The sequence below is a fragment of the Scatophagus argus genome, chromosome 11 (genome assembly GCF_020382885.2).
Source record: "Scatophagus argus isolate fScaArg1 chromosome 11, fScaArg1.pri, whole genome shotgun sequence".
In the NCBI taxonomy this organism is placed as follows: Eukaryota; Metazoa; Chordata; class Actinopteri; family Scatophagidae; genus Scatophagus; species Scatophagus argus.
Window position 1 is genome coordinate 8,224,466 of NC_058503.1, and position 18,315 is coordinate 8,242,780.

General features: G+C 41.0%; 1 protein-coding gene across 2 annotated transcripts in view; it reads left to right on the forward strand.

The window, feature by feature from the left end:
• Positions 1–18,315, forward strand: part of il1rapl1a (interleukin 1 receptor accessory protein-like 1a) — a 142,248-nt gene that overhangs the window by 121,353 nt on the left and 2,580 nt on the right. Inside the window, exons 7-11 of one of the 2 annotated variants that reach the window (XM_046404682.1) lie at positions 6,730–6,862; positions 11,564–11,709; positions 14,639–14,785; positions 16,856–17,026; positions 18,055–18,099. In XM_046404682.1, the coding sequence (XP_046260638.1) occupies positions 6,730–6,862; positions 11,564–11,709; positions 14,639–14,785; positions 16,856–17,026; positions 18,055–18,099 (642 nt within the window). The remainder of the gene's footprint in view (positions 1–6,729; positions 6,863–11,563; positions 11,710–14,638; positions 14,786–16,855; positions 17,027–18,054; positions 18,100–18,315) is intronic. The other variant, XM_046404683.1, reaches the window with a different exon arrangement.

Sequence of the window (18,315 nt, forward strand, 5' to 3'; positions counted from 1 at the left end):
AATAACGCGTGCTTCATAATAACGTTTTATTTTGATGGTAAGTAAATTGTAATACATTTTCATGCATTTACAGGAATCTATGCTTCATCATAAGTGACGTAATGCAGTTGCAAACCAGTCAGCTATATTAAGGGTACGAAAAAGGCAAAATACATTCAATTTTCTGAAAATACCAACACCTCAGTTTGGTTGAATTGCATGAAACCACCTGCACAAGGCAAAGGAAAACAAACAAATGAGCAAAGTGCACTTCAGAGTAAGGAAAACACCAACATGCAGTATCACTTCTTGTGCCAGACTTCGCCCTGCCTTGAAAAGAGAGCACTAAAGGAACACTGGCTTGTGCTGCACTTCAGAGTGCTATGAAACATCAGACACACTCTGACTATGACTTATTCAAAAAGCACTCCAGATTGTTTTTTATTCCACAAATAAAACATGGTGGTGGCTGTCACACGCAGAGAAACACACAAACCAACTCTGCTCCGAGCACTGGCATGTGAAAGACAAGGGAACTATTTGGTGGACTGTGGGAGAAAGAGATACAGAGACAGAGAAGACAGACAGACACATCCATGTGCATGTGTGTGTCTGTTGGTTTATAATCATGTTTGCATGCGCATGATTTATTGTTTCTTTTTTTTCCTGCCTGTCTGTTCACTCACCTGCCCTTCTGTCTGCGTATCTGTCAATCTCGCTGTGCCCGCTGTGCATCTGTGCTGAATTTGGACAGCATCTGCAGAGTGTTTTCTGTGAAAGGTTTGTTTTCCTCTCCCCTGGCTTGAGAAGTATTCCTCCGTCTGAATCTGAGTGCCTGCTCTGTAAAGCCACATTATCCCAAATACTGTTAAATCAGCTAAACATGCACCTAGGGTTGATGCAAATCAAATTCGTGCTCCTGTGAAGCACATAGTCATTTTACAGTCTCTCTAAATCCTCTTACTCAGTCTCACTCATTCATTTATTCATTCATTCATTCATTCATTTGGCCATGCAATGAAAAGAGCCAGAGAGCCCAAAGCCATGCTTCAAGGTTTTCTTCTGTTCCAATAGAGGTTGTTGTTAAATGTATTCTTTTATGATTCATTTTAAAGGCAAGATGGGTTGTTTTTTTCTTTAAACCCTTACTTGGCATGAATACACTTACAGTACTGTGCATTCCATAAGCACCTACATTCAGTCACTGTGAATCACTTTACATTTATTCGCCAAATGAATGCAGTTTAGTCTAATGGGCCTTGTCACTTAGTTTAAAGAGTGATTTAATAATCACACATTCTGAAAGCGTTTCACTTTTGCCATAGCACTGTAAATTTTGCCATTGTGGGATTGATATAGGATTATCTTATCTTATATCTAGGACCACACACATCTGTGATGTCAGAGTGTACTGACAAGCCGCGTGTGTGCTATATGTGACATCACATGCACTGAGTGTTTAAACTTTAAAGGAATAGTTCAACATTTTGCAGGTGCTAGAAGATTTCTTTATTTCTAGATTTCTTTACATTTGGACAGCTTCAAATTTACCATAGCGACGTTATTTCATCTAACTCAGTGCAAGAAGGCAAATGGTTTTATACCATGGTTTGTCTGAATACAGCTAGTTGTGTTGTGCTTCTAAATGTCAAAATAATTAGTTGTTGAAATAATGAGCCAGGGCAGAAGCACATATCTATTTGTCTCAGTATATGGAATCTCCAGAATTAGCTTTTCAGACAGACCAGTGAAAGAAACCTTCATAGATAAAATGGTGTACTGGAGGATAGGAATCCAGATTACAGAGGATAAGAGTATGGCACTCTGTACAATTTCACCTTTCAGATGACACTGTCCTCCACCAAGAACTCATCTTCAGCTTGAGTTGAAGCTGTAATCTGTCTGTGTGGAAGTCTGTAAGACTCGAAAAGAGGCTGGGCAGAAATAAAAGAATGGGTGGATCTTAAATCTCATTTCCATCAGGCGCTGTGACCAACTCTCAGCCGGAGGGAGTATGTCAATCACTCAGATTACATGGATTTGTTCCACACCCACGCATGCGTGAAGGCGGAGACAACACACAAAGATGTGCACATATAGAGAAACACACACTCATGAAAACACTTAATCATGCTCTTGTGCTGTACAAGGCGCACACTGAGTCAGTGGGGGATATTTTTCACACCAAATCTTGCCAAGTCTTGTAATGGCACATTTATTTGTGAACTTCAAAAAATGACACAGTGATGGATTTGAATGTTTGAGTTTTTACCAAAAGACTGGTAGCACATTATTCCACGGAGAGAGGAGCAAGGAGGTCTTTATCTAATGGAAGTGCCAACCGGTATTACTGCTTATTATTTTTTTGCTTGTTTTGTTAACAGTGTATTACAGGCAGGTTGCTGCGACATTTGTCAAGTTGATGGTAATCAGGCCTGTCTCTATTCCCATTTATACTGCAGGGTTATCATGCGAAAAAAAACATCATGGTGATGATATCACAGCAAAGTTAGAATTGTATCAAATAAATCCAGACTTTAGCTTTATTTTATGCTATGTTGTGCTTAACTGAAGTACGCTGACAGCGGATCATGCATGTATGTATTGTGAATAAGTAAGACAACATGAAATAATTGTTTGTAAGGAAATAAAATCCCAAACAGATCACAGTATCCTTGCGGCAGCTTGTAAATGAAACAGTATTAAAATTAAATTTTTAAAATGTGAAGCACTTGTAAATGTAACTTCAGCTGCCAATATGGGTCACATTAAAATGTGACAGGCTCGCTCTAACGACAGTCTACTGAATACCTTTGAGTTTCCACTAGTTTTTCATGCTGTTGTCTTAGAAGCTTTTTTGGAGCCCAAGGTAATAATTTAAAATTTCTTTGACTTTCTTTGCCCTCTGTGATGCTTTTACCTTAAAATGAAGGTACCACTTTTGGAAAACAGGCTAGTAGGGTTAAAGTTTAAGATGCATTTCTTCTGTTATGATGCCCAGGGTGGTCATGGTTGGAATCCATCAGGACTCATTACTGTCTGCCTGGTCTGAGGCCAGTCTGTGGCCATTACTACTTCACCCATTATGAAAAAAAAAAAATAATAATGTGTCAGTAATAACTCACCCTCAAGATCAGTTAAAGTCAGCACAGACACTATTCTTGCCAGTTACCAAGGGTTACAAACTGCTCTGGGAAAAATAATAGATTGTAATAATAATGTCACTGCTTTGGGGTTTGACAGCAGGAGAGAACAGAGGGATTTGAAAAGCTGCTCCTCCTCCTCTGTAACTTGATAGTGTGCGAATCATTCACCTCATTGTTCCAATCCTGGTTAGTCTTCCTGCCATCTGCTCAAACTCTAGCCGGCTTGACATCATATGAAGTTTGCTGGCTCAAAAGCTAATGACAGAGTCATGCCAGCCTCGTATAAAAACACCCTCTCTGTATGCCTGGCTAATATTTGTGTGTGCTTTTCAGCCCGGTCGCAAACACAGTCGTTTAATTGCCCTTCAACCTGCCAATTTAAACTGAAGCTGCAGTCACATGCTGTATATGGAACACCAGAAGAGAATATGTGTTGTTTCAGTCGCACACTGTAATGTTCTGGAAATAAAAGCTCCAGAGGGAGGTGAAGGTATGTTTAACATAGAGGGCATGATTTGATTATAGATGTGCTAGCTGAGCTGCATTTGGTGAAATGTTTTCACTATAGGACACCATTATAAAAGACTCATCTTTGTTTTGGGAATAGACAATAAATATGTTTTATATTTAAAAATGAGAAAGCTCGTTTTTTAGCTTGAAAACAGCAGTAGGCAAAACCATCACACATAGATTCCTCTTACTCATTCATTTTTCTCAATGCTAAACTTTCAATGACAGTTTTTGAGCCAATGTGAACAAGTCCTCAAAGTGCTCAGAGAATCGAAAATTTGAACAATTATGAATCCATGACAACTGGGCAAACTGTGATCAAGATTATGTGATACAAGAGAAGGCTCCAAAACAGCTGCTAACGCTTCTTGAGGTGTTGCTTTGCCAAAGAGAAAATACAACTTGTAAATGATTCCTCAGAGCCAAGAAAACCCACTTTTATGTGTGACATCATCGCACTGTGAAGTATATGTGAGGAGCAGGCAGGCTAAGAGAAAGGGACACTAACATACGAGGCACTGGCAAAACTCAAATAGAGAAAATACCTTTTGAGTCTGCACTGTGGGTGAGAATCAGTCCCCACTATGTTGTAACACAATGTCCAGCTATCATACTGCATCATTATAGTGTGGAAGACAGACATAACAAAGGTTGCTGTGAAAGCATTTGAGGGAATTTTAGGGAGTGCTGCACTTGGATTAGAATGAGACAGCATGAGGCCTTCAACAATTTCCTGTGATTCCCAGAGAGCTCAGTGGAGACTTCCTCTGCAGGCAGCGGCTGCCAGCAGCATGACATTCCTAGTTTGTAATTGATCTGTGGGATAAACTAACAGCATGGGGAGATTTATAAACAGAGGAAAAGGAAAGCGCTGCATCTGTCTCACCACATTTTTACAATATATAATATGCACAGTGTGGTTATTTGTGACTGTACAGTAAAGTTCTGCTGCACCAAAATCTGTATGCGTGTTTGTAATCACACGCAGGAGGTTCCTATTTTGTAGGTACAGCGTGTAGCCTTTGTAGAGTCCAGCTGTGCACAAATACCAAGCTGAGAGTGGCTGTTGAACTTTGGAAATGTCAGCCACTGCTCCTCACAGACAGCACTATCAGTTCATTCCTGGGTGTCCTTCCCTGCATGCCTTAAAACTTTCCTTGTGCTGGGAGTGACCTACTGAAGTCTTTTGAAGCTGTGTCTGGGCAGGAGGTGCACAGAGGATACCTGCTCTTAGTTCAAACTCGAGCAGTCTTTCGAAAATAACCTTCCCAGTTTCGCTGTGAACACACATGCCACCAGTTGTGAGTGGAGAGAAATGGGTTCAAAGATCATCACAGATAAAAATGGAAACCCCAGCAAAATGTAATTCAATCCAGTTATTTTTCAGGCCCGAGTTAAGCAGTGTAGCTTCCCTGCTCTACACAGTGAGGAGCTGTCCATGGTGCTGTTACATGCTAAGCAGGATTAATGAATACATGCCCCATACCAGTACAGTTTACCTTGCACTCCTATTCAGAAATCCTACTGTGAAAACAGGGGAAATGGTCTCCTTCACCCCCTTTTCGCCTTCTCGCCTTTTTCCCAGCGCTTCCCAAATCACATGCCTCGGAGCCAGACACAGCATTGGCTCTCCCATGAGGAGCGTTCCCTCCACTACACGATTTACCATATGTGCTGCATGATGAGCCTCCCTCATCTGTGTGTTGTTTACATGTTGCGGTGTGGTTCGCAGAGAGGCAGCGGCATGGGATTGCTGCACCCCAGGCTTACTGAGAATGCCACTTCACAGGAATGTAAAATAAACATGTGCACAGTATATGGCAACGACGCTCTTTCTTCACATTCACCTGCCTAATACATGTACAGTTCATGGACACTTATGGTCTTGGATGAGTAGTCAAAAGGGCACCGTTTATGCCAACTCTTATCAGCTCACACCAGTGTGACATGTACCATTAGCTTTACATTTTTCCCTTTTTATGCCTAACAGTCTTTCTAAAATTGCACAATAAAACCATTAACAATACTGGAATAGATTTAAAGGGAAGCTACTTTCTAATTGGTGCATGAAGCAGCACCTCTTCCTCCTCCTCTCAATTCTTACCCTCTCTGATAGGTGATCCATCAATTCATGGAACAAACACCCTATTGGCTCCTTAGTGACAATTACGTCTTCTTCTTCCACATATAAAATCTCAGCAAACTGCAGCTGTTGACTCCTGACCTTCCTCCATACCCAACGGCAGCTCTAAATAAAATAATGTTGATGTCAGCCTCCTCTCACTTCCTTTTGAATTCTCCTCTCTCACGGACACACAGTCTCGAGGGGGGCTTTAGGAAGCTCTTGAGTGCCCTCATGTGTTCATTACTGTTTACTTGCTTTCAGATCACTATACTGTATGCACATGAGCAAAGCAAAACATCTCTTGAGATTTTCCCCTTCAGTCTGTGTTAAAGGAAAGTCTGTCTCTTTTAATCACAGCTGTGCATCACCTCAAGGTTTGTGGAGTGTCCAACTTACATGCTCTGTCATGCAACCACTTTTGACATGAATTTTGTGCAGGAAAGTGTGCGTGTATGTATGTATATATGGATGCGTATTCCTGTAGTTGTGAGAACTAAACTAAACTGTTTATACAGTCACATTGTGGGGACTCACCTTACTTATAGGGACAAAATGTAAGTCCTCACAAAATAAATCATTAAATGTTAGGGTGAAAACTTGTTTTAAAGTGAGGTTGATGTTAGGGTCAGGTTAAGGTAAGGGTCAGGATTAGGCAAGTAATAGTAAGTAAATAGTAAGCCTCCAGGAAATGAATGTAAGTCTATGTAATGTCACCTAAAGTGATGGAAACACGACTCTGTGTGTGTGTGTGTGTACATGTTTGAGTGTGGCCAAGAGCATGCATTAGCATATGTGTGTATGATCAGTCACTTACAACGTGACATGAAGCATTTCTGTTGCTGTCACTGACTTTGAAGATGCAGATATGATATGGTACAATATTTTTTGGGCCGTGCACATGAAACGCGTGCCTTTAACAAGCCAGCCGAACAATCAAGCTTGACAGCATGTCATCTCCTCTCTTTGCAGGAAGTGCTTTGAACCTGACATGCCGGGCGTTTTTTGGCTACAGCGGTGACGTCAGCCCACTTATCTACTGGATGAAGGGAGAGAAGTTCATAGAGGACTTGGATGAAGAGAGAGTCCAGGAAAGCGACATCAAGTAAGAAACACTGCTGTAGCTGAAATCATTTCATTGGATGTGGCAGTAATGAGGAATTAATAGCATATGTAGATAAATTTACTGGAAAATAATAAAGGACGATACCAATGGTTTTGCTTGGTTTAGCCCATTAACTCCAAATTGCATGCACTAAAGCGGCCATTTTCCAGAGATTTATTTGCAGTCTTCCAAGCAGCTACATGTTTCCATTTCTCGTGCCAGGGTACAAACATCATGCAGACTTCTAGCTTCTTTTAAGTCATCATTCATTCATTTTGTCACCTTTGCTTTAAAAAAAGAAATTCATTATTGTCCTATGGAAATACATTAGCAAGCAAGAGGAAACAAGATTGCATGAATTACATACATCATGTTCAGAGCACAATAATCATTTATTATTCATCAATACGTCTACTATACACTACATACTCAATATGTGTTCAACATCCTTCTGTATAAATAGACAATATGTATCTTGTCGGCCATACTGCTCAGCGTGTGTCACAACACTTCTTGAGAGCCTCTTTGCCGACTGGAGACTTGTAACCATGGTAACCCTTGCCAACTAATTTAAAAAATATGTTACGCCAGGCAAAGTAAAACTTTAAACTTACACTTATTAAAGCATTATAGAAATTACACCACAGCTGCTTCATTCCCTGCTCTCCCTTTAATGTTGTTGCTTTTCTCATCAATACTGCATTGCATTGTGGGATATTTATACTGACTTAGTGTCCTGTGCTTGCATATTTCGATATTTCCCCTGGAAATAGTAGGCATATACTGTATCACAGCTTACTACACTATTTGTGCCAGTGTATTGTATTGTGCCACAGCTGCAAGTTGAGTATTGAGTATTTGTCCCATTTGTCATTGCATTAACTAGATATGCTGTCAAAAAAGTCAAAGGTAAAAACAAAAACAGCCAAATTGTACAATGAGAAAAGAAAAATGTCTTTTCTTGTTATGTTCTTTCGTAACAAAGTTTGTTGCTCTGAGCCAACAAGGAGAGTTTTCGAACCAGTCCTTGTGTGCAGCTGCATTATCAGTTCTGAAACAATATGAGAATGAAAACAGGTGGTGAGTTGTACATAAGAATGGATTATCTAACACAGGGCTGCCCAAATGGGGCCCAGGGACCAAAATTGGCTCACCAGATGTTCCTAGCAAAAGCAATAATAATAATAATAATAATAATAATTTATTATTATCCAGCCATCCATTTTCTATACCGCTTATCCGTCAGGGTCGCGGGGGAGCTGGAGCCTATCCCAGCTGACTACGGGCGAGAGGCGGGGTTCACCCTGGACTGGTCGCCAGTCATTCGCAGGGCCAACACACAAAGACAGACAACCACACACTCTCACACTCACACCTAGGGGCAATTTAGAGTAGCCAATTAACCTAATGTGCATGTTTTTGGTATTGTGGGAGGAAGCCGGAGTACCCGCTTCCGTTGCTTCTTAACAACGCAGTGTAAGCACGTAAAATATTTTCATACTGAAAACGGTAGCTGATGAGATATTATTATTTAAGCCACTACTGTCAGTACTGGCCTTAAAAGTCTTGGGTTTCATGAACGAGCTTCATTAAACTGTCACTGATTACTTGGCGAGCTACTAAACAAATGCAAAGAATGATTTTAAAAAATATATGCTGTATGTTAACGAGGTTATACATGTAACCAAAGTGGGGGGTTTTTGTTTATTTGTTTGGAAAACACCCCTTGCCATGTGATATGCAGTTATAGATTCTCTTTCCAGTTCAGCTATTGATTGTCTTTAAATTTCTGTTTAACAGCTGCAGGGCAGGATGTACTTTTACTGGTTCATACTCACCACAGTTCGACTAAATATATCCTGCTTTCTGTCCACATACCTGCGTGTGTTTTCATTCTGCAACAAGGATCACTGTGCTTAATCTTAAAAAGCAGTTTATGTAACTTCCCCTGCACTTCCACTTCCCTTAAAATGTAATTTTGTAAAATTTGCCCAGAAAGGCTTACTTTCCCAGCTTTAGGTATATTTAAAACAAACCCATTTCCACGTCTCTGCCTCCTTGTGGTGTAACACATTTAAACAAGTCCATTCCCTGGTCCATGTGCATGTTTCCCATTAGGGCTGTTTGGAGAGGCTGCAGCTCTGGGGAGACAGCCCTGTCAGATGGTTAACAACCGCCATTTTTCACACCGCCGCCACTGTCGCTATCTCCCTCACTGCACCCACCTATAGCAGCATGCAGATGGGCCATGGGAAGCTGAGGAGGAGGGGAAGAGAGGGAGAGGTAGAGAAAGAGAACAAGAGCAGACAGGAAAGAAGTGGAAGGAGTAAGAAATATGGTAGACGTCACTGAGGAGGAAAGTAAAGAAGATACATCTGTGATAGTGAGTTTGCTTCTGTGCTGATATGAACATGCAACAGAAACAAATCTCATTTTAACCACAAACATTTCTCTCCTGTCTGTCTTTTTTTTTCTGTCTTCCTCTTCCTCCATTACTCCCTGACACCAGGCTTCCCCCACTCACTGGCTGAGGGGTTATCTTTTCAATAATTCATACCAATATTTCATGCAGTGGATCAATAATGCATTTGATCATACACTCTCTGTTGTTGATGCTGCTACCATAAGCTTTTTCACATCCAGCCAGTGCCCTGGTTTTACTTCTAGACAGTCAGCGAGAGATATGGAGCAAGCAAAGACGGGGAGCGATGGAGAGAAAAGAGAGGAGAAGCTACACATGAGCAAATCTGTGCTTACCCTGCAGCCAAGTTTCCCTTTCAGATGATACTGTGGGCATGTTTCTATGGGTTACCTCTCGTCTCCAGGCTGGCACCCACACACATTGAGCTTTATTACTAATGCATCAGCAGCCAAACTTGAGTTTAGAGAGGAACACTTACCTTGGGCTCAGAGTTTCTGCACATATTTGTTTACCCAACTCTGTGCCTATTGATTCAGAGGAGTTCATTTCTATGGTAACCCGAGCCCATAAATTCTCATTTGGGCCACTGGGACAGGGCTATTGTTGTTATCATAGCATGGATGACTGGACATTAGCATCGCATGCAGAGATTAATAAATTAGCAAAGCAAATCTGGCTCAGCATAATAAAGCAGGTGATCGATATGTTATTGACCCAGTTCAGTTGGTGTTTTGTACATTGAATTGCACAAATGAATACATTGGAAATGAGCAAACACAGGTTTTGCTAATGAGGAAAGGAGCGAATCCTAAAAAGAAAATGTGCCTGCAGCCATAGTTTGAGAACTTGTTTGCGATTTACTCATTCGGCTAAGTCTGTATCGATCTACTCAATCACCCAACAGAGAGGTAGAGGAGTTTTACAAAGATTTACATGGAATTCTACAAATCTCACACTTACATTCATCAGTGAAGGAACATCTCACATTAGCTCAGCTTCAAATAGTCTGGTATAATTCAAGTTCGCACTTCAGCCTGGTTGTTTGCATCCTGTGTTATGATATCATTCAGTTCTCATCTGTATCCTGGTGCTTAACCTGGACCTTGTTATTCACCTACTCAAACTTTAGGTCCTCACCATTTCCATATGAGGCTAAGATTGAACAGCGTCGGTCATTATTCACCAGATTGTGTGGCAGCAAGATGCGTTGGCTCTTACAGCGTGATAATGTAAAACTGGAGGCTTCAAAGTACCCACCGCTCCCCGGAGAGACATGAATTATTCCCATGCCTCCTTCTCCCAGAGCCGCAGCCCCTTCAACCCCCATTGCACAACAAACTCAGCTGAAACTACAAATATCATCAGCTCTGCCTCAGCCTCTCTACGCAAAGCCCATGATGCACTTTCAATTACTGATGCCAAATCTCCCCAACAAGCTGTCCTTATGTGGAGTTTAGCGGCTTGAAGGCGAGAGAGAAGAGAGATGCTTCAGAGAGTCAATATCCCCCTACACATTCAAAGACGCACACACACACACACACACTCCTCTTTCCTCATCCCACTCCTCCTTCCCAACACATAGCCGTAGATGATACATACGCATACTCACACAAACGGAGGAGAGCTCTCTCTCATTTGCACTTTGTTTCCTCCAAAGTGTCGTTTGTGCTGAGGGTGCTGTAAAAGTGGGCTAAGTAGTGTGTCTAAGGTAAGAGGGAGCATTATCTCCCCCTTCTCTCCTCCTCCATCAGGCTCAACCAGCTCGGCAGGGGACATTCATTTACTTTATGGAATATTACTTTCTCTCCTTCTCTCCGTTACCATGGCATCCGCTATAAAAAGATTTTCTTCTGATTGCCAGAATTTGACCCCCACCGCAGACGGTGAAGAAGAGTCTTTATTGATTTTCATTTCTCATATGTTTTGAGTGCAGAGAAGGAAATTAACATACCATGAAGTACTTACAGTAAGACAAAAGGGGTTTCATCAAGCCTCAGTTATAGAGAAACGCACTGCTCACAGGCATATTATGGCTTAACCCTTGTGAATTTTAACAGCACACTTTGGATCATGATTGAAGTTTTACCACATACATGCTGTTTACCATCCCATTCACTTGCACTGATAAAGTGATTATGTTCTTGTTGCACAGAACAGACTAATATACTAAAAATAATTAAATAAATAATAATAATCATAACAAAACACTATTTCCCATCCGCTCATTCCAAAGCAGGTTCTGCAAGTATTACTCAGAATGTTTTCTGTTGGTCATGCAGGGTTGTCAGGGAGCATCTTGGCGAGCAGGAAGTGGCCATTTCCTTGACTATCGGCTCCTTGGAGGAGGAGGACCTGGGAAATTATTCCTGTTATGTAGAAAATGGTAACGGCCGTCGCCAAGCTACCGTCCAGCTCCTCAGGCGAGGTAAGGGCTCTTTGACGTTTCCCAATGCAACCATTTTATTTCCTTGTAAGCAGCTTTAAAGTTGGCAAAATCATTATTTCTCACCGTCTGACACTATCATATAAATTCTCTATCAGCTTGTTCCAACTATTCATTAAAGCTATATGATGAATTAAATATTCAAAGCCTGACTGCACCATTTCATCAAATAGAAATATTCTGGATGGGCATAATTTTATACACATTTCTCCAAACTTCAGCCCGACATATTTTGCCTCTTCGAGAACTCCAGGATCTCCACTAGAATTCAAAATAAAGTTTTGTGTGCTGTGAGCAAAGTTTCACTGCAAAACATGCACAGTTTCATTGATGTTAAAGCTGTTTTAATCAATATAGATAGATTAATAATGGAAAAGTGACTGTGTAATATGATAGTTATTTGTAGCAACAAACCTGTAGAGTGTTAGTACACTGGTCTGCAGTTTCCCATGGCTTTGCATAAAATGGGGTTTCAGCTCATTGTTTCGGTTTGATGGCCCACAGTCTTGCTGTTTGACTCTCAGTGGTCTCATCAGTGTTGTTTCCAGACACAGCAGGCAGTATGGTAAAAGCTGTACTCTACCCGCCTGCGCCACAGAGCTAAAAGTGAGAAAATATTGGATTTAGATTCAACATGTGGGCCCAAAACACTAACATTTTAAGGTCATAACTCCAAAGCAGTCAAAAAATCTGTTATTTCAAGTTTAAAGCTTCCAAGTGTGCATATTATAGACACAACTGTTTAAGATCACGGGATTGTTCTTTAGATGGGATAAGGAAGACCCTTATTGTATTTCTTCTTCCAGCTACACTTGTTTTAACAATCTGTTCTTGAACTCCGTTCAGTTGTGGTGTTTCTCTCTCCATGTGCTCCAGCAGCTGTATAGCTATTTTGGCACTCTAGCATGACTTGTCTGAAGCACTTTTCATGCACTGGTTGTCACCCTGCAAAGAGAGGTAATTTGATGGCTGTTTAAACAGCAAATTGGTCTTCAGCTTTTCCCAACAGGCCAATAAGTTCAGCATACAATTACATTTTAAGTCTTTATCTGTCCGTCTCCCCGCCTTAATCTCTGTCTCTGTGACTGTATTTTGTAGATGGCCCAATTTCATTTGAGTTGTCTTTGTAGACTCCAGACAGCTTCATTTAACTCTCTCTGTCAAGCAGCATTTGCAAGGAGAGGGATGCTAAGAACGACTTCAAGTCGAGTTCTGTCTCTCTCCGTCTCCCACATTATCCTGATGTTTATTTCATGTTTCATTGCTCATAAGCCCTGCAGCAGGTTTGTGAATGTCTCTGCAGGCTGCCTTTCCTTCCATCTTCAGAAGAAAGAGAGGCGTGGAAAGAGAGAAGCCAGAAGGGAAGTGGTGGCCAGTGAAACATAAACAACTTAGAGAGTGAGGATGATTGCTGTTAATTAGGTAAAAGCATTAAATTACAGAAATGATATGTTACAAGGCCAAAAAAAATAGAATATAGAAATATTTCTCTCTGAAATTGAATACTTGTTGGTCATGAAAAAGCATCAAGGATAATGGGCTGGCTAATGCAATAAATTTGTCTTCAAAGGTTTAAGACTTTAAATGAAGGCGCCACCAGCTTAGTTCAGGATAAGGACTGGGAATAGAGTTGTTCGGCTCAGTCAGGAAAGAGTTTGGCACATATGTCATTTTCCCATTATTTGAATTAAACAAACAAAGTATAATGTGTAAACTAGTGAACTTTAGAGGTGCTGGTCGGCAGATTTGTTACACCTGAAGGGAGCCACGCCAGCTAGCTAAGCTTCATCTGCTAGATGTAGCTTCATATTTAGCCTTATATTAAACATATCTGGGGTAAAATAATGTTCATTCTTACACTGTTTACATTACTTCTTACCAATACACTCTATCATTTTTTTAGCAATTTTCTTTAAATAAGTGATATTATTCTTAATGTAACAATCACTCTGCTTGTGGGAAAGAAATAAAATGCCTTGCGCTTTCGGTGAAAATATGTAGTCAGAATATCTCACGTCGCTGGTTCTATTTGAATTTGCTTTAATGAAAGAAATAATATTTATGACTTTGCGCTGACGTTATCATGCCTTGTAATGGCATGTATCTCTGCAGTGTACATAATGTGTGATAATATAGAGGGTGCACAGCCCAGCCTTGACATGACGGCCGTGCACTGTTCCATCCCACAGTGACAGAGACATAAGGTGAACCCCGTTCTAGCTGAACCAACCAGGTAAATGCTGCTTTCACACACAACATAACTCATCCTTGCCCAAGCTAGGTCTCTGGGGAGATGGAGAGGAGATAATAGAGAAGAGAAATGAATGTAGAGACAGAGGTAGAGAAAGGAGGCAGGAGGAGAAGCAAAGAAGCACTGGAGTGAGAGAGAGGGAGAAGAGGTATGACAGAGAGGGGAGTAAATGATATGAGTTGACTGAAGCCTCTTGTTTTGAAAAGGCCTCCATCCATGCCAAGGATCGTCACAAGTCCCACGATGGACGACAGCCAAAGTGCAGAGCTGTGTCACTGCTGTGCCGCTCCAAAAGAAATGAACCCAATTTCTCATCATCTCCTTTTTTCCCATGTGTCTCCCTGCACCGTGCCCTCTTATTTTTCCCACAGTCATTATGAGTCTCATGTTTCTTCTCTTTGAAAACTGATGCTGCTTTTCTCTGAAGCTGAGCTCTGAAACTACTGATGATTGTCCAGCCTTCTCGCAAAATGTAAATATGTCCCATAAGTTCCTCATCCTGGGAGTTTAAAATGACAAAGAGAAAAGACAACCTGGTGCAGAAATAAGTCCTGTTTTTGTTTGTTAAAAGACATGAACTGCACTCACTTCAGCAGTGTTAAATATTGGTTTGGTCTGTGTGTGTGTGTGTGTGTGTGTGTGTGTGTGTGTGATCCTCAGCAGAGCTCATGTACACCGTGGAGCTGGCAGGAGGGCTGGGGGCGATCCTGCTGCTACTCATCTTCCTCATCTCCCTCTACAAATGCTACAAGATAGAGCTGATGCTTTTCTATAGGAGGCACTTCGGCAGTGAGGATGTGGATGGAGGTGAAGACAGCACAACACGTCTCTGTTTCTGCCTGAAGCCCTTTCACCCCAGACACGTTCGCATTTTTTTCACCACACCTTTTCTGTGTATGTGCTTGTGTGGATTTGTTTTCAAGGGTGTGAACATGTTCCATTTTTTTTTATTTACTCCTGTGCATTAGGTTTTTGTTTGTGTGTGGGGGGAGGGTCCCTCTGGTCCCTTTTCTGACAGCAGCCCAAACCCCCACCCTCTCTCTCTCTCTCTCTCTTTGCACAAGGTGCACATGATTGTGCGTGTGCACATCGCCGCAATAGCTGCATAGGGAAGAGAGGAGACAGATTTTCAATTTGTTGCCCATTTAAAAAGAGATCAGTCTCAATATGTCATGGAATGATGCCCACCCTCTGCTGACGAAGGCCAGTTAGTGGGACACTGGGACTAGGCAGGCTCAAAGCTCCTTCCCTGAGCGATAAATAGGGTCATAAACAGCCTGAAATTGGAGGGCAACTTTTTGTTTTCTCTGCAGAACATAGTTAACTTTTCCTTCAGCTAGGGATTTGTCTGTTCATGTCCCAGAATCTTCCCTTTTTGCTTTGTATTTTGACTCCTTCTGCTTTCTTTTCAAATATTCTGGAAAGACTGAGTTCATTTTTGCATCACTGGATTATTTCTACAGCAGCATGAATTATCTATCACACACTGTTTTGTTGACTCAATCTTCCCCATGATTAAGTCATACTGGCAGGGACCGCAGTTACAAAATGTTTTTGATTTTCCAAGTTTGCTAGGTGGTTAATTTGCGGGGTTGGTTGCTAATTTGAAAGCCTTGTTTGATGTTTGGATCCAATTGAAAGCAGTCCTGGCCTTTCCAGTGAGTTTCAAAGCTGCTCATGCTCCTCAAAGAGTTTGTAAAAAAAAAAAGAAAAAAAAAGCTCCTTTTCCCTTTTTGGATGGCCCACACTCCAGCTTCTACAGAGCATAATGACTAGGAATTACTAAACGTGTCACCAGTACTGCTTTTTCCCCATCTTCTATTTTCTGCCTTTCCAGTTCTTCTCACTGTCTTCTGGGAAATCATTTTGAGGTGGGGAAGAAGAACTTGAATCTTGATTTGGGTATTTTTATATCTACCCCATTTTTTTCTCATATACACAATACAGTGTGGCCAGAATATGTATGCACTTTTCCCATGTGCTTTTTTTATCTAGGCCACTTTGAGTTTTAGAGAAGTATTTTTCCTGTTTCAACATGAAAATACCTCAAAGAAAGATCTAGAAAGAAATAGTCGACTGCTGAGGAACTTTATTGATCTGCGTGGTGAACTGGAAAGTCGAGTGCGAGCCAGGCCTCGTCATCCAACATCAGCAACCAACCTCATTAATGCTCTTAGCCCTAACAGAACAGAAGAGACTGTTGGAGCAGCATTTTACAGAAAATGTACAAGTGACTGAAATCTCAGCAAACTTACTGAGCAACAGATCAACTAAACTGATGCAGTGGAGTACAATCACATCATCATTTTGTCTTTGTTTTACTGTGGTGTAAAGTCAAGCTCTAGGCATTACATTAAAACACCATATTTAATAAGTTTTCAAAAGACATTCGCATTCTCTATCAATTCAAGCACTGACTCATGGTTAAATATTTTTTTCTTGCAGCTATTTGTATAATCTGAGGGGATGATCATTGCTTACTGTTTTAATGAGAATTAGCAATCAGCGTTATCTCATAATGATTATTTGATAATAGTTTCTTTTGGAAATGATTAAAAGTTAGTAATAAAATATACATTACAATCTTGCCATGCTTTGATAAACTAAATGTGTGATGTATTACCTAATCTGATGTGGAGAGGTTCCTTTTTTATGTTCTGTAGATGACATTTTGTGCAATTTGTGTTATAATTGACCGGAAATTAAAGTTGTACTATAATGCCTGCATTGTTTTAGAATGACATCTTTTAAGCCAATGCTGGAGTAATAATGTACATAAGTTTTTAACTGTGCCATGAAGACTCATCAGACATTGTGAGTACAATGGATCTGATGCACATTTTCATGAGCCACCTTTTGTTTCTCTCTGCCTTTCAGAGAACAAAGACTATGATGCATACCTGTCCTACACAAAAGTGGACCCTGACCAATGGAGTCAGGAGACCAGGGAGGAGGAACGCTTTGCCCTAGAGATCCTACCTGATGTGCTGGAGAAACATTACGGCTACAAGCTCTTCATCCCAGATCGAGACCTCATTCCAACTGGAAGTAAGTCCTACGACTGTGTACATGCTTGGAAACACACGTTCATCTCACATGTTGTACTGGAGCATGTAGTCGCTCCTTCACAGTAGATGCTGCCGTGTTTGGTACGTTTGCTACACTTTGTCATTCACCAGCAAGGATTACACCACAACAATCTGCACACCTCTAATCACCTGTCAAGGTGTGGTTGAGACGTGTTCCATCTGACAAGTTAACTTCATTAGTTTTAAGTTCTTGTTGTGTGTCATTTGTCTTCAGTTTTGTTTTTCACTGTCTCTGTCTTGTGTTTTAATGTTTTGTGCTATTTGGGCAGATTCAAGTTGAGTACATTCACTGGTGATGGGTGGATAAATATTCCAAATTTCCAGATAGGAAAAGAAAGAAAAAGCAATATTCACTTCAATCCTTTTTTCTTCCTCTCAAATCTCTCTATATAAAAGTAGAAGATCATAGTATTTCACATTGGCTGTTCTCATATTCTGTACTACATACTGTATATGGGCATACGGTACACAGTGTGTACCAGGAGCTGATATATTGAACAAATTCATCATCCTGCCTGGTTTTCAACCATGCATTAATAAATCCATGAAAATTCTGTCTGAACATATTCTCATGCGTGCTAACTCTGCTTAGTACTCCGTCTGTGCCAGTGGTGCACAGTGTGCTCTAGTTAGCAGCGATGCTGTGTGTTTGTACTGTAGGCTTCATGTTGAACAGATAAAACGCAAACACGTCCTAGATGGTCCAGACAGAATTAAACATCAGTGGGAAATGTGTGAAGGCTCCAAGCCCTGCTGCCTGAGCCGCCTCGTTCCTTTAATCAAAAGAAAATTGCCAGAAGTGTCAGTGCCAAGCAAAATCATTGTAGATGAATGTCCAATCAGGGAAACATGGTCTGCAATTAATCACATGTGCAATAGAAACATGAGTGAGAGGAGATGCGGCCATTTTGATGACTGTGTTGTGCATGTTTCTGTGTCTGTACTGTGTTCAGCCTGTGACCTGAATGTTAAAATGTTTATGTTTAGGTCTCACCAATGAGCATTACCAGGATGACACACCGCTCTTTGGAGGTACTCGCCCTCAGTCTTTTCCTCTTTTATCAGCCACTGTCATTTTCTGCTCCTTGGAAGTTTGAAAGAGACGCTCAGAGTGGCACTGTTGTGTGATCAAGACAGCGACTCAGCCTGATCCTTGAGACAGTGCAGCTTTATAAAACATTGCCATTTCGTGCAGCACTTAACTCTGTCTGTGGCTCTACTGTCCATAGAATTGATTAAAATACACAG